The 16,741-nt window shown below is 48.6% G+C and overlaps 1 protein-coding gene and 1 long non-coding RNA gene across 3 annotated transcripts in view; one reads left to right on the forward strand and one right to left on the reverse strand.

Annotated features, from left to right (window-relative positions):
* The window catches only part of LOC147105988 (uncharacterized), a 310,673-nt gene that overhangs the window by 6,364 nt on the left and 287,568 nt on the right, over window positions 1-16,741 (forward strand). The gene's annotated exons all lie outside the window — the stretch shown is intronic.
* Window positions 12,421-16,741, reverse strand: part of tbxas1 (thromboxane A synthase 1 (platelet)) — a 315,721-nt gene continuing 311,400 nt past the window's right edge. For both annotated transcript variants that reach the window (XM_086008606.1, XM_086008607.1), the window contains exon 14: window positions 12,421-12,890. In XM_086008606.1, coding sequence (XP_085864732.1) covers window positions 12,810-12,890 — 81 coding nt within the window. In that variant the 3' untranslated portion in view covers window positions 12,421-12,809. The remainder of the gene's footprint in view (window positions 12,891-16,741) is intronic.

Below are 16,741 nucleotides of genomic sequence, written 5' to 3' on the forward strand. Positions count from 1 at the left end.
CAGGCCTTGCCATTAAATTCGGCAGGGTCTGAGGGAAACCCGTTCTTCCGGGTTTCCCGAATGCAATCAAGACCCCGCTCCCTACCCCACTCCAAGTTAAAATTCCAGTCTATGTGTTTAGATTGGTGGAGGATCAAACTCCAATTATGATAATTGGCAAAAGAACCAGGGGGAGATGAGGAAACATTCTTTTTACTTAGCGAGTTGTTACAATCTGGAATGCACTGCCTGAAAGGGCGGTGGAAGCAGATTCAATAATAACTTTCAAAAGGGAATTGGATTATACTTGAAAAGGAAAAAATTGCAGGGCTATGGGGAAAGAGCAAGGCAGTGGAACTAATTGGAAAGCTCTTTCAAACGGTCGGTACAGGCACGATGGGTTGAATGGCCTCCTGTGCTGTAAGATTCGTGGGGGACTTTAATCTTCATATAGACTGGACAAATCAAATTGGCAAAGGTAGTATGGAGGACGAGTTCATGGAATGCATTCGGGACAGTTTCCTCGAACAATAAGTCATGGAACCAACCAGGGAACAGGCTATTTTAAATCTTGTATTGTGTAATGAAACAGGGTTAATTAGCAATTCATAGTAAAGGATCCTCTGGGGCAGAGTGATCATAATATGATACAATTTCACATTAAGTTTGAGAGTGACTTGCCTAAGTCCGAAACTAGAGTCTTAAACTTAAATAAAGCCAATTACATAGGTATGATGAGGGGTGAGTTGGCTAAGGTAAATTGGAAAAATAGATTAAAAGGTATGGCGGTATATAAGCAGTGGCTAGCATTTAAAGAAATATTTCATAATTCTCAACAAAAATACATTCCATTGAGAAACAAAAACTCCACAGTAAAAGTGATCCATCCATGGCTAACTAAAGAAGTTAAAGATAGCATTAGATTGAAAGAAGAAGCTTATAATGTTGCAAAGAATAGTAATAAGCCTGCGAATTGGGAGAGTTTCAGAAACCAGCAAAGGATGACAAAAAATTGATAAAAAGGAAAAAAATTGAATATGAGAGTAAGCTAGCAAGAAATATAAAAGCAGATTGTAAGAGCTCCTACACGTATGTAAAAAGGAAGAGAGTAGCAAAAGTAAAGGTTGGTCCCTTCGAGGCTGAGACAGGAGAAATTATTATAGGGAATAAGGAAATAGCAGAAACGTTAAACAAATATTTTATATCTGCCTTCACAGTAGAAGACACAAAAAGCATACCAAAAATGGTGGGGAACCATGGGGGAGAAATTCGGTATCGCCCCGTTTGGGGCGCAATTATCGGCCGGGCGCAAAGTTTAGCGCCTGGCGCAAATTATCGCCTCTGACTGCAAACTTGGCTTCTATCGCCCCTGGAGGTGATTGGAGCACTAAATCAGGTGCTACACACCTCTCTTAAGGAGCTAACGCCGAGGAGCGAGGCGCTACCTCAGAGCGCTGGCGAAGCTCATGTGATGTCAGTTAGCAATGGAACACAGACACACTGGCGCCAGCCAGTTCTTAAAGGGGAGGGTCGATCTTGCTCTCCATCCACACCCTGCTCATTGCAGCCTTGAATCTCAGCCTGGAGAGACCTGTACATCAAATCTGCTGGAAAGAACAATGGAGAGGCCCAGGGAACGAGCTCAGCACATCAGCGACCGGGCCTTGGTCGCTCTGGTTGGCGCAGTGGAGCACAGAAGATCTATACTCTACCCACAGTGTGGCAGGAGGCTATTGCCCCGCGACTACAGAAGAGTGTGGAGGGAGGTGGCTCAGCAAGTCTCCTCCAGGAGCATGGTGCCCAGGACCCACAAACAATGTCGGAAGAAGTTCAACGACCTCACTCGGGTGGTCAGGGTGAGTGGCTGCTTTTCAATACCTCCACATCCCTCCACCTCAACCTCACTCTGTGGCCAGAAGGTTTAAAAACCCCAAATGCACAACACGCATCCAAGACCTATGGCCATCTCATAAAACACACACGCACATTCCACACCTTGCATACATTAAGGGCTATTCAACTATGGGAGGCACATCAGGCAAGCACATGGCTGCATACATTAAGGGCTATTCAACTATGGGAGGCACATCAGGCAAGCACATGGCTGCACATTTACTCAGACGCCGTCCTTTTTCTTGCAGGCCAAGCTATCTCATAATAGGCGCCAGCAGCAACGGACGGGTGGATTTGGAGGCGCGCGTCCACAGGATCGTTGCCAGTCAGGTGATAGGTTCCGTGGCCGCTGGAGAGGTCGACCCCCTTGGGGACAGCAATGGTAAGGTCATCAGCTTTCTTTCCTCTCTCATTCCGCTTGTCCCTCACAACACCAGCCTTTTACTCTTTCAATCCAACTTACTAAATCTCTCCAGTCCTTGCTTCCTTACCTACCCCTGTCCTCACGCTAAAGCCACTCTTGTACCTCCCTGCTTTCAGATGGTGATTCACCAGCTGAGGAGACGGGCCCTGAAGCTGCCAGTGGGAGCAAAGCCGCAGGCAAGGAGGAAGAGGAAGCTGGAGCATCAGTGCCACCCTCTCCCGAGGAAGCCCATGCCCACACTGGGACCATGTCTTCCCTGGAGGGGAGCAGGGGGGAAGGGTCTGATGAGGGTGAAGCTCCGGGGCCCAGCGGGCTGCAGCAATGCGATGTGGCTAGGGAAGCTCGGGAGCCTTCTCCCCGGAGGAAGAGTAGGCCAGCTAGTCCTGATGCACTGGATGCAGAGGAGGAGCGGCTCATTGCTGAAATGAACATCCTGGCGGTGAACATGCACACTCAGCTCATGGGTGCAGTGGGAAGGGTGCCCGAAAGCATTGATGGACTGGCAAGGAGTGTGGAGCACTACGCTGTAGCACAGCCCGACGCAACGCAACTGCTTAGTGCTGCAATTCAGTCACTGGCTGCTGTGATCCAATCTCAGACTGGCCTCATGCAGACTCAGATTGAGGCCACGCAAGCACTGACTGCTGCCATTGTCGCTGGTTCAGACACATTGCCCCGGGGCTTTCACTGCGTTGCAGCAGGCCAGCAATCTGTGCTCAAGCAGATTGCTCCGGATGCTTAGGTGTTGCCCCGTGGGAGTGCCAGTGTGTCGTTCGAGCATGGATTTGCTGTCTTCTCTCAGGATGACAGCATTCCTGCTCCCACCACTGGCACTTCCCCATTGCACTTGCACTTGCCACCGCCTGCAACACAGCCAGCCCAGGCTGCTGCCGCCCATGCAGAGTTGGTGCAGTCTGCAGCCGGGCCTCCAGGCCCAGAGCTAGTCGAGGGCATCCTTCAAGGGCATCTGTAGTCTCTGCATCTGACATTCAGTAGCCTTCCACCAGCCTTGCTGCAGCCACTGGGACCCCATTACAGAGGAGCAGTAGGGTGGGAAGGGGAGAAGTACGCAAGGGATCGAGATCACCCTCGAAGGGCAAACAGTAGGAGGTCTAAATAAATGGTGGGAATGTTTTTGTTAAAGGTCGAGGTTCATCTGATAACTTTTGTTTAGTGTTGTGGCATTTGTCTCCAGCTTGTGAGAACCAGTTATGTTAATTAATGATGTGTTGTGTTTGTTTCTATTAATTTGTCCTGAATAAATGACACACACAGAGTTTGTTAAATAAAAAAGTTTTTGTATTCAAAATGTACAAGTTTGGCATTTGGAATCATTGCAGCTTTGGCCATCAATCGGGGTTGCGGGTTGCTTTCCATGATGTTGTTCTCCATGCCAGAAGCCATCTGCTGAGTAGGGGCCTGGAAGAAGCTTGCTATCAGCCGTTGACGGACGGCCCTTGCAGTGGCAACATTGTGGGCCTCCCTCCCGCCTTGGTGCTGCTGCTGATCATCCTCCTCATCCTCCTCCTCCTCCTCCTCCAGTGGTGCACCAATTCCTGGTGGCATTGGCTGGATCCTGGGGATTGCCAGGTTGTGAAGCATACAGCACACAACAACGAAGTGGGAGACTTGCTCAGGAGAGTAATGCAGGGCTCCTCCTGAATGGTCCAGACAGCGGAACCGTTGCTTGAGCACACCAATCGTCTGCTCAATTATGTTCCTGGTGGCTACATGGCTCTCATTATACTGTAGCTCGACAGGGGTGTTGGGGTTACGGAGTGGTGCAGAGTGGATAACCCTTGTCCCTGAGGAGCCAACCACTTAGCTGATGCGGTGCCTGGAAAAGGTCTGGCACACCAGTCTGGTGCAGGATGAAAGCATCGTGGCTGCTGCCAGGATAGCGGGCATTGACAGCGAGTATCAGCTGTCTGTGGTTACAGACCAACTGGACATTTAAGCAGTGGAACCCCTTGCGGTTTCAGAAAACTTCTGCATTTTCATGCGGTGCCCGCAATGCCACATGTGTACAGTCAATGGCGCCCTACACCATGGGGAAGCCCACTATCCTAGCAAAGCCACATGCGCATTCATGCTGTTTGGCCTGGGTCATGGGGAAAGAGATGTACTGGCATCTCCTTTTATAGAGGGCATTTATCACCTCCCGATACAGCAATGGACAACGAACTGGGAGATATTGGTGATGTCCCCAGCAGCTGCTTGAAAGGAGCCGGTGGCATAAAAATTCAGAGCCACTGTGACCTTCACTGCCACCAACAGAGACGTCCTGGTCCTCAGTTGAGGCTGCAGATCTGGCTGCAGCAGGTGGCAGAGCTCAGTGACCACCTCCTTGCTGAAGCGCAGCCTGCGCAAACACTGCTCCTCAGACAAATTAATGTAGGAGAATTGTTCCCAGAATACCCTGGGAGGGTTAGGTCTCCTGTGCAGAGGCCTGTTGGCCTTCCTCCCTCTGGCCATGATTGCCACTCTCTCTCTGCGTCTGATGTCTCTGATTCTACAGGCGCAGGACGACGCCCCGAATCAGTGCAGCCCCCAAGTCTCTTCTAAATCAATGCAAGGAAGGTCAAATCAAAATGAACCTGCAAAGTGCTGCTCAGTACCCAAAACTCCTTCACACAGCGTTGAATCTCTCCAGAAGTCTCTCTCTCTCTCAGAATGCGTGGTGCAAAAATGTCTCCGACAAAAAAAGGCAGGAAGTGGCCGCCTTTAAATAGCGCTCCCCCAGCCCCTTCCCGACTGCAAAACGTTCCCCTCTACCTGTCGTTGCTAACGGCAGGCGGAAAGGAAGGGGACACTTCTCAATAGCTGGTCTGGGGTGCTACCGATGTCACGATCTGCAGGCGCAGGAGATCGTGGCGGTAGAGTTTAGTGCCGCCGCAAAAACTCTGGTCAATTTCGCGAGCGGCGCAAACATTGCCGCGGCCGGGCGCTAGTTGCTTTGCGCCCCGTTGGCACCCTCTTAAGGGCGCAAACGGGATGCGCTAATCAACCGAATTTTTCCCCCCAAGGGTCTAATGAGGGTGAAGAACTTAACGTAATTAATATAAGTAGAGAAACAGTACTAGAGAAACTAATGGGACTAAAAGCCAACAAATCCCCTGGACCTGACGGCCTACATCCTAGGGTTCTAAAAGAGGTGGCTGCAGAGATAGTGTTTGCATTGGTTTTGATCTTCCAAAATTCCCCAGATTCTAGAATGGTTCGAGTAGATTGGAAGGTAGCAAATGTAACACCGCTATTCAAGAAAGGAGGGAGAGACAAAACAGGGAACTACAGGCCAGTTAGCCTGACATCAGTCAGATGTTAGTGTGCAAAATTAAAGTACATGGGATTGGGGGTAATATACTGGCATGGATTGAAATTGGTTAACAGACAGGAAACAGAGAGTAGGAATAAATGGGTCTTTCTCGGAGTGGCAGGCGGTGACTAGTGGGGTACTGCAGGGATCAGTGCTTGGGCCCCAGCTATTCACAATATATATATCAATGATTTGGATGTAGGAACCAAATGTAATATTTCCAAGTTTGCTGACGACATGAAACTAAGTGGGATTGTGAGTTGTGAGGAGGATGCAAAGAGGCTCCAAGGTGATTTAGACAAGTTGAGTGAATGGGCAAATACATGGCAGATGTAGTATAACGTGGATAAATGTGAAGTTATTCACTTCGGTAGGAAAAACAGAAAGGTAGAGTATTATTCAAATGGTGATAGATTGGGAAATGTTGATGTACAGAGGGACCTGGGTGTCCTTGTACACCAGTCACTGAAAGCAAACATGCAGGTGCAGCAAATGGTTAGGAAGGCAAATGGCGTGTTGGCCTTCATTGCAAAAGGATTTGAGTACAGGAGCAAGGATGTCTTACTACAGTTATACAGGGCCTTGGTGAGACCACACCTGGAGTACTGTGTGCAGTTTTGGTCTCCTTACCTCAGAAAGGATATATTTGCCATAGAGGGAGTGCAGCGAAGGTTCACCAGACTGATTCCTGGGATGACAGGACTGTCGTATGAGGAGAGATTGGGTCGACTAGGCCTGTATTCATTGGAGTTTAGAAGAATGAGAGGGAATCTCATTGAAACGTATAAAATTCTGACAGGGTTAGACAGACTGGATGCAAGGAGGATGTTTCCCCTGGCTGGGGGTGGTCTAGAACGAGGAGTCACAGTCTCAGGATACAGGGTAGGACATTTAGGACTGAGATGAGGAGAAATTTCTTCACTCAGAGGGTGGTGAACCTGTGGAATTCTCTACCACAGAAGGTTGTGGAGGCCAAGTCATTGAATATATTTAAGAAGGAGATAGATAGATTTCTAGCTACAAAAAGCATCAAGGGGTATGGGGAGAGAGCGGGAATGTGGTATTGAGATAGAGGATCAGCCATGATCATATTGAATGGCGGAGCAGGCTCAAAGGGCCTACTCCTGCTCCTATTTTTCCATGTTTTTCTAGGTTTCTATCAGTTATCGGGAAAATGCTGGAATTTATTGTTAAGGAAGTGGTATCAGGGCACTTAGAAAATCATAACATGATTAGGCAGATTCAACATGGTTTTATGAAAGGGAAATCGTGTTTGACAAATTTATTAGAGTTTTGTGAGGATGCAACTAGCAGGGTAGATAAAGGGGTACTACTGGATGTAGTATATTTGGATTTCCAAAAGGCATTCGATAAGGTGCCACATAACAGGTTATTACACAAGATAAGGGTGCATGGGATTGGGGGTAATATAGTAGCATGGATAGAGGATTGGTTAACGGACAGAAAACAGAGAGTAGGGATAAACTGGTCTTTTTCAGGTTGGCAGGCTGTAACTAGTGGGGTGCTGCAAGGATCAGTCCTGTGGCCTCAGCTATTTACAATCTATGTTAATGATCTAGATGAAGGGACTGAATGTAATGTATCCAAGTTTGCTGACGATACAAAGCAAGGTGGGACAGTAAGCTGTGAGGAGAACACAAAGGGCTGGGTTTTCTCAGCCCCGAGGAGGCGGGCAAGGGGGCGGGACTGCTGGTAAAGTAGCAGAAAGTGGGGGCGGATGGCAAACCCACCCCCATCCTGCCTCCGTGCCCTTTTGCCAGGAGGCGGGAAGATGTGCTGCTTTGGGTCCCGTCTCCTGGAGGCGGGAAAGGGATTAAATCCTTTTAACTGCCTGTTAACAGGTAGTTAACAGGCAGAAAAAAGGATTAGTGCCATTTTACCTTCACAGGTGAAGGCTTCCCGACCTCAGAGAACCCCGTCGGGTTGGAGGAGACGTGAAGGAGGTCTGCGGAGGTTGGAGACACCTGGAAGTAAGATGTGGAGGTGAGTGATGGGTGCAAGTGTGGAGTGGTAAGTATGTAAGGTGAGTGATGTGTTAAAAAATGTTCACTTACCTTGTTTTCTTCCTACAGCCTTCATCCACCCTAGATCAGGAGACCTGACATCCTCCTTGTCGATTTCACAGACTGGCTGTTGGATCCTCTGACCCAACAGCCATCTGAAATCGACAAAGTTGAAAGGCTTGATGAGTCCTGAACACAAGGGCTCATCAAACTACAGAGAATGTCAGTGTTTGACAGCTTCACAGAGCTGTCAAACACTGACATTTCTTCTTTCAAGAAGTCTTGTCAGATAGCACATGACTTCCTCCCTAATTGGCCTGCTGAGCCCACAGGGCGGACTTTACAAGGTCAATCAGGGGAAAATCCCTCTGATTGGTCAAACGATGATGGAGGCGGGACATTCACACGACAAGCAGCAGTCCCGCCTCCAACTCGTCTCCATTGAGAAAATCCAGCCCAAAGGGTCTGCACAAAGAGGGATATAGATAGACTAATTGAATGAGCAGTAAGGTGGCAGATGAGGTATAATGTAGGGAACTGTGAGGTTATTCACTTTGGTAGGAAGAATAGAAAAACAGAATATTTTTTAAATGGTGAGAAATTTTAGATGTTGGTGTTCAGAGAGATTTAGGTGTCCTCGTGCAAGATACACAGAAAGCTAGCGTGCAGGTACAGCAAGCAATAAGGGAGGCAAATGGCATGTTGGCCTTTATTGCAAGGGGGTTGGAGTATAAGAGTAAGGAAGTCTTGCTACAATTGTACAGGGCTTTGGTGAGACCACACCTGGAGTACTGTGCACAGTTTTGGTCTCCTTATCTAAGGAAGGATATACTTGCCCTGGAGGCAGTGCAACTGGAGGCAGGAATCCCAGATTGATTCCTGGGATGAGAGGGCTGTCCTATGATGATAGGTTGTGTAGAATGGGCCTATACTCTCTGGAGTTTAGAAGGAGAGGTGATCTCATTGAAACATACAAGATTCTGAAGGGGATTGACGGGGTAGATGCTGAGAGGTTGTTTCCCCTTGCTGCAGTGTCTAGAACTAGGGGGCATAGTCTCAAGATAATGGGTAGGCCATTTAAGACTGAGATGAGGAGGAATTTCTTCACTCAGAGGGTTGTGAATCTTTGGAATTCTCTGCCCCAGAGGGCTGTGAATGCTGGGTCTTTTGAGTATATTCAATGCTGAGATAGATAGATTTTTGGACTCTAGGGGAATCAATGGATATGGAGATTGGGCGGGAAAGTGGAGTTGAGGTCGATGATCAGCCATGATCTTATTGAATGACGGAGCAGGCTCAAGGGGCCATTTGGCCTACTCCTGCTCCTATTTCTTATGTTCTTAAGATCCTATGATACAGATACATCATCCTGCTGTTTAGTCTTTTTTGGAGTCCGGGAAGGGAAGGAAGCGTTGGCTTTGAATTCTCATTAAAATGGAGGCAAGCCCACAAACCTCGTGAAAGGCTGACCCATATGACAACATGATTGGATTCCTTCTGCTTTTATTTTTAAGCTTTGAGCCGCACCTGTGCCTCTGGCATAAGGCCATGACTGAAAAACTCACACCTGGAATTCAGCCAAAGTTGGCGAATCTGTGGGGATAAAAAGAACTTGCAGTTCTGAAACGTGGTAGATCCATTTTAAATGGTCATTACCCCATTGCTGTTTGTGGGACCTTGCTGTGCGCAAATTGGTTGCTGAGTTTCCTACATTACAACAGTGACTACACTTCAAAAGTACTTTATTGACTGTAAAGTGCTTTGGGATGCCCTGAGGTCGTGAAAGGTGCTATATAAATGATTTTTTTTTATTCGTTCATAGGATCTGGGCATCGCTGGCAAGGCCAGCATTTATTGCCCATCCCTAATTGCCCTTGAGAAGGTGGTGGTGAGCCGTGTTCTTGAACCGCTGCAGTCCGTGTGGTGAAGGTACTCCCACAGCGCTGTTAGGGAGGGAGTTCCAGGATTTTGACCCAGCGACGATGAAGGATCGGCGATATACTTCCAAGTCAGGATGGTGTGTGACTTGGAGGGGAACTTGGAGGTGGTGGTGTTCCCATGTGCCTGCTGCCCTTGTCCTTCTAGGTGGTAGAGGTCGCAGGTTTGGGAGGTGCTGCCAAAGAAGCCTTGGCGAGTTGCTGCAGTGCATCTTGTAGATGGTACACACTGCAGCCATGGTACGCCGGTGGTGGGGTAAGTGGATGTTTAAGGTGGTGGATGAGGTGCCAATCAAGCGGGCTGCTTTGTCCTGGATGGTGTCAAGTTTCTTGAGTGTTGTTGGAGCTGCATTCATCCAGGCAAGTGGAGAGTATTCCATCACACACCTTACTTGTCTTGTAGATGGTGGAAAGGCTTTGGGGAGTCAGGAGGTGAGACACGCAGAATATCTAGCTTCTGACCTGCTCTTATTGCCACAGTATTTATGAGGTTGGTCCAGTTAAGTTTCTGGTTAATGTTGACCCCCAGGATGTTGATGGTGGGGGATTTGGCAATGATAATGCTGTTGAATGTCAAGGGGCGGTGGTTAGACTCTCACTTGTTGGAGATAGTCATTGCCTGGCATTTGTGTGGCACGAATGTTACCTGCCACTTATCAGCCCAAGCCTGAATGTCGTCCAGGTCTTGTTGCATGCGGGCATAGACTGCTTCATTATCTGAGGAGTTGTGAATGGCACTGAACACTGTGCAGTCATCAGTGAACATCCCCATTTCTGACCTTATGTTGGAGGGAAGGTCATTGATGAAGCAGCTGAAGATGGTTGAGCCTAGGACACTGCCCTAAGAAACTCCTGCAGCGACGTCCTGGGGCTGTGATGATTGACCTCCAACCACAACAACCATCTTCCTTTGTGTTAGGTATGACTCCAGCCAGTGGGGAGTTTCCCCCCCCCCCCAGATTCCCATTCACTTCAGTTTTACTAGGGCTCCTTGATGCTGCACTCAGTCAAATGCTGCCTTGATGTCAAAGGAGTCACTCTCACCTCACCTCTGGAATTCAGTTCTTTTGTCCATGTTTGGACCAAGGCTATAATGAGATCTGGAGCTGGGTGGTCCTGGCGGAACCCAAACTGGGCATCAATGAGCTGGTTATTGGTGCGTAAGTGCCACTTGATAGCACTGTCGACGACACCTTCCATCACTTTGCTGATGATCGAGTGTAGACTGATGGGGTAATTGGCCGGATTGGATTTGTCCTGCTTTTTGTGGACAGGACATACCTGGGCGGTTTTCTACTTTGTTGGATAGATGCCAGTGTTGTAGCTGTACTGGAATAGCTTGGTTAGAGGTGCAGCTAGTTCTGGAGCAAGAGTCTTCAGCACGACAGCTGGGATGTTGTCGGGGCCCATAGCCTTTGCTGTATCCAGTACGCTCAGCCGTTTCTTGATATCATGTGGAGTGAATCAAATTGGTTAAAGACTGGCTTCTGTGATGGTGGGGACCTCAGGAGGAGGCCGATATGTATCATCCACTCGGCACTTCTGGCTGAAGATGGTTGCAAACGCTTCAGCCTTATCTTTTGCACTCACGTGCTGGGCTCCATCATCATTAAGGATGGGGATATTCATGGAGCCTCCTCCTCCCGTTAGTTGTTTAATGGTCCACCGCTATTCACGACTGGATGTGGCAGGACTGCAAAGCTTTGATCTGATGCATTGATTATGGGATCGCTTAGCCCTGTCTATAGCATGCTGTTTCTGCTTTTTAGCATGCATGTAGTCCTGTGTTGCAGCTTCCCCAGGTTGGCACCTCATTTTTAGGTACGCCTGGTATTGCTCCTGGCATGCTTTACTACACTCCTTATTGAACCAGGGTTGGTCCCCTGGCTTGATGGTAATGGTAGAGTGAGGGATCTGCCGGGCCATGAGGTTACAGATTGTGGTGGAATACAATTCTGCTGCTGCTGATGGCCCATAGCACCTCATGGATGCCCAGTTTTGAGCTGCTAGATCTGTTCTGAATCTATCCCTTTTAGCACGGTGGTAGTGCCACACAACACGATGGACGGTGTCCTCAGTGTGAAGATGGGACTTCGTCTCTACAATGACTGTGCGGTGCCAATGCTGCCATGGACAGATGCATCTGCAACGGGTAGATTGGTGAGGACGAGGTCAAGTAGGTTTTTCCCTCGTGTTGGTTCTCTCACCACCTGTCTCAGTCCCAGACTGGCAGCTCTGCCCTTCAGGACTTGGCCAGCTCAGTCAGTAGTGGCGCTATCGAGCCACACTTGGTGATGGACATTGAAGTTCCCCACCCAGAGTACATTCTGTGCCCTTGCTACTCTCAGTGCTTCTTCCAAGTGGTGTTCAACATGGAGGAGTACTGATTCATCAGCTGAGGGAGGGCAGTAGGTGGTAATCAGCAGGAGGTTTCCTTGCCTATGCTTGACCTGAAGCCATGAGACATCATGGGGTCCGGAGTCAATGTTGAGGACTCCCAGGGCCACTCCTTCTCCTTCCCGACTGTATACCACTGTGCCACCACCCCTGGTGGGTCTGTCCTGCCAGTGGGATAGGACATACCCAGGAATGGTGATGGAGGAGTTTGGGCCATTGGCTGAAAGGTATGATTCTGTGAGTATGACTAAGTCAGGCTGTTGCTTGACCTGTCTGTGGGACAGCTCTCCCAATTTTGGCACAAGTCCCCAGATGTTGGTGAGGAGGACTTTGCAGGGTTGACTGGGCTGGGTGTGCCGTTGTTGTGTCCGTAGCCGGTGCCAAGGTCGATGCCGGGTGGTCCGTCCGGTTTTATTCTTATTATTTTATAATAATTCAAGTGGTCTAAGGCAGGGTACAACGGGGAATTTATTTTAATGTTAGATAATCACACTGAACATCTGTTATTACATCGCATTTTAGAACATAAAATGGGATTTTCTCCAGTCTGCTGGTGCTTGTTATTTTATGTTAGTATAATCTTTAATCAGAGTGCTGCCATTAATAGATGCGTCAATTATGTTCTGAAGCTATCCTAAATCAATTCAAACAGTTCTAATTGAGGAATAAGCAAATTACCACTTCATAATTAGGCCCACTTACATCGCCCATTTACACCGAGTCCAGAATCTCCGCTAAAGTCTGCCCGCACCCTTTGGTTAATCATTAAGAAGTCTTGATCATCAGTCAGATTCATCAGTTATGTTGGGCTGCTGAGACGATCGGCTGCATCCGTAAGTTTAGTCCTTTCTTGGTACTATTCTGAGGATCACTCCGTCTTTAGGTCCAAGAGTTCCCGACGATTTTATCTGCACCGGAATCTAAAAAGAACAGCATGTGATCACTGATCGCAGATTGAGCACCAGGCGACAGGGAGTATATGAGCCCAGCTTTGACCCTCTCCAGAGGACCATGTGAAATGCACAAATTTATACAGATTGTAGGTAATTATCACAGAAAGAGGCCATTCAGCCCATCGTGCCTGTGCCGGCTCTTTGAAAGAGCTATCGAATTAGACCCACTCACTTGCTCTTTCCCAATAGTTCTGCAAATACTTCCTTTCCAAGTATTTCTCCAATTCCCTTTTGGGAGTTATTATTGAATCTGCTTCCACCACCCTTTCAGGCAGTGCATTCCAGATCACAACAACTCACTGTGTAAAAAAAAAATCTCCTCACCTCCCCTCTGGTTCTTTCGCCAATGGTAGAGGAATTGTACCCTATGTTTGAACAGGTTACGCACGAACATAGTCCTCCGCCTTGCTTCTTTCAATAGGTGAGCTGCTGGGCAGAAAGTCACCTTGTGACGCTCACAAATGGTTAAACCCGAGGGAACAGGTTTCTTCCTCTTTTCTCCAGGTTTTGTTGACTTAACCTGTAATCTGGGCACTGGTCCTGAATGAGCTAACCATCACGAGCAACAAGCTAGAAAATAGCCCTGCAACTAATGAAATACAGAGAGTCTTTGGCAAACATAAGTTGTCAATGATGCGCTTCACCTGGGGCCCTTTCCGCATGGGAACCTGCATTTTATTGCCAGTCACAATAAACTTGGGAGGAGCTGTAACTCGGTTAAGGGTCAAAGGCTGTAACACAGACAAGCTGTCAGGTTGTGCACTGAGAGGAGGGCAAGCGAGCTATTCTTCATCTGCTTATTATTTCAGAACTATTGTAGGGACCCCCTTTTCACACCACTCGGTTGTTATCTCTACTCTTTAGCCTATGGCATCGCCAACTTGGTAGACCCAAATTCAAGCCAGCTCACTTGAATTGGTGGGAGACCGGCAAGTGAGGTCAGAAGGGAGGCAATCTCGCATTTTCCTGTATCAGTGATCCCAGCACCTCTCTCTCTTTCTCTCGCCCTCGTCTCGAAACCGAGAAAGAAAGAGATGGGAGCAGAGAGAAAGATTGTCCCAGCCAAATTTATGATTGTTCTTTAGATCTTCAAGGTAAGTAACAATGCGGAAAGCATATATTCCTTTGTAAACAAGGATGTAATTGTGGTCGAGTTGCACAGTATGTTGATTATGAATTATTCACGTGTCTCTCCGTACATCTGCAGCAAACTATACATCATGTGAATGATCTTATAACAGGCTTGGCAGTAATAGTAAGGGGGGTACGTATCAGAACAGCTATCTTCCCTCCCTCCGAACTCCACACCTCTAACTTGTGGAAGAACCTGTAACAAGATCACACATTGTGACATCTCCCAGAATATCGTGAGATTTGTGATTCCTCTTGCTGTTGCTGTCAGCTCTTTACAGACACAATACACCGAGGAAGATTAAGCTGATAATATTTTATGGTAGGCAAGCAATTTGAAGTAAATTTTTTTCAGGAAGATAAAGCTACTTTTAATAATTTATTCTATAATGAAGATTTGAGATTTCTTACACCTTGCTGTTGCTGGAAAAATCGAACGGAAGGAATTTAGTCGTACTTTTAATTCAATCATTTGTTCCCCATATACTCTTTTAAGTGTTCTTTTCTGTACTTTTCAAGGTGAGGGGTATGGATGCAGACACCTATTTCAGGCACTCGGTGTCAGCACCAAGCACTCCCAGGTTAGGTACAGCACAGTTAGTCGCAGAGAACAACTCCCTCTACTTCGGCCACCAGCCCCCAACAATGTGCTTCAGCCACAACTCTCCTGTGCTCTCTCTGAGTGAGATTGATAATTATTAACACCCTGCACCTAGTGAAAGACCAGTGTCTATCCCCCTGCACCCAGTGAAAGACCAGTGTCTATCCCCCTGCACCCAGTGAAAGACCAGTGTCTATCCCCCTGCACCTAGTGAAAGACCAGTGTCTATCCCCCTGCACCTAGTGAAAGACCAGTGTCTATTCCCCTGCACCCAGTGAAAGACCAGTGTCTATCCCCCTGCACCTAGTGAAAGACCAGTGTCTATTCCCCTGCACCTAGTGAAAGACCAGTGTCTATCCCCCTGCACCCAGTGAAAGACCAGTGTCTATCCCCCTGCACCTAGTGAAAGACCAGTGTCTATCCCCCTGCACCCAGTGAAAGACCAGTGTCTATCCCCCTGCACCTAGTGAAAGACCAGTGTCTATCCCCCTGCACCTAGTGAAAGACCAGTGTCTATTCCCCTGCACCCAGTGAAAGACCAGTGTCTATCCCCCTGCACCTAGTGAAAGACCAGTGTCTATCCCCCTGCACCCAGTGAAAGACCAGTGTCTATCCCCCTGCACCTAGTGAAAGACCAGTGTCTATTCCCCTGCACCCAGTGAAAGACCAGTGTCTATCCCCTTGCACCCAGTGAAAGACCAGTGTCTATCCCCCTGCACCTAGTGAAAGACCAGTGTCTATCCCCTGTACCCAGTGAAAGGGCAGTGTCTAAGCCACTGTGCGCAGTGAAAGGCCAGTGTCTGATCCACTGCATGCAGTGAAAGGCCAGTGTCTAACCTCCTGCACCCAGTGAAAGGCCAGTGTCTAACCCACTGCACCCAGTGAAAGGCCAGTGTCTAACCCACTGCACCCAGTGAAAGGTCAGTGTCTAACCCACTGCACCCAGTGAAAGGCCAGTGTCTAACCCACTGCACCCAGTGAAAGGCCAGTGTCTAACCCACTGCACCCAGTGAAAGGTCAGTGTCTAACCCACTGCACCCAGTGAAAGGCCAGTGACTAACCTCCTGCACCCAGTGAAAGACCAGTGTCTATTCCCCTGCACCCAGTGAAAGACCAGTGTCTATCCCCCTGCACCTAGTGAAAGACCAGTGTCTATCCCCCTGCACCCAGTGAAAGACCAGTGTCTATCCCCCTGCACCTAGTGAAAGACCAGTGTCTATTCCCCTGCACCCAGTGAAAGACCAGTGTCTATCCCCCTGCACCTAGTGAAAGACCAGTGTCTATTCCCCTGCACCCAGTGAAAGACCAGTGTCTATCCCCCTGCACCTAGTGAAAGACCAGTGTCTATCCCCCTGCACCCAGTGAAAGACCAGTGTCTATCCCCCTGCACCTAGTGAAAGACCAGTGTCTATTCCCCTGCACCCAGTGAAAGACCAGTGTCTATCCCCCTGCACCCAGTGAAAGACCAGTGTCTATCCCCCTGCACCTAGTGAAAGACCAGTGTCTATTCCCCTGCACCCAGTGAAAGACCAGTGTCTATCCCCCTGCACCTAGTGAAAGACCAGTGTCTATTCCCCTGCACCCAGTGAAAGACCAGTGTCTATCCCCCTGCACCTAGTGAAAGACCAGTGTCTATTCCCCTGCACCCAGTGAAAGACCAGTGTCTATCCCCCTGCACCCAGTGAAAGACCAGTGTCTATCCCCCTGCACCTAGTGAAAGACCAGTGTCTATTCCCCTGCACCCAGTGAAAGACCAGTGTCTATCCCCCTGCACCTAGTGAAAGACCAGTGTCTATCCCCCTGCACCCAGTGAAAGACCAGTGTCTATCCCCCTGCACCTAGTGAAAGACCAGTGTCTATTCCCCTGCACCCAGTGAAAGACCAGTGTCTATCCCCCTGCACCCAGTGAAAGACCAGTGTCTATCCCCCTGCACCTAGTGAAAGACCAGTGTCTATCCCCTGTACCCAGTGAAAGGGCAGTGTCTAAGCCACTGTGCGCAGTGAAAGGCCAGTGTCTGATCCACTGCATGCAGTGAAAGGCCAGTGTCTAACCTCCTGCACCCAGTGAAAGGCCAGTGTCTAACCC

Source organism: Somniosus microcephalus, chromosome 16 (genome assembly GCF_052327205.1).
Source record: "Somniosus microcephalus isolate GS21.2 chromosome 16, FLI_Smic_1.0, whole genome shotgun sequence".
NCBI classification, from domain to species: Eukaryota; Metazoa; Chordata; class Chondrichthyes; order Squaliformes; family Somniosidae; genus Somniosus; species Somniosus microcephalus.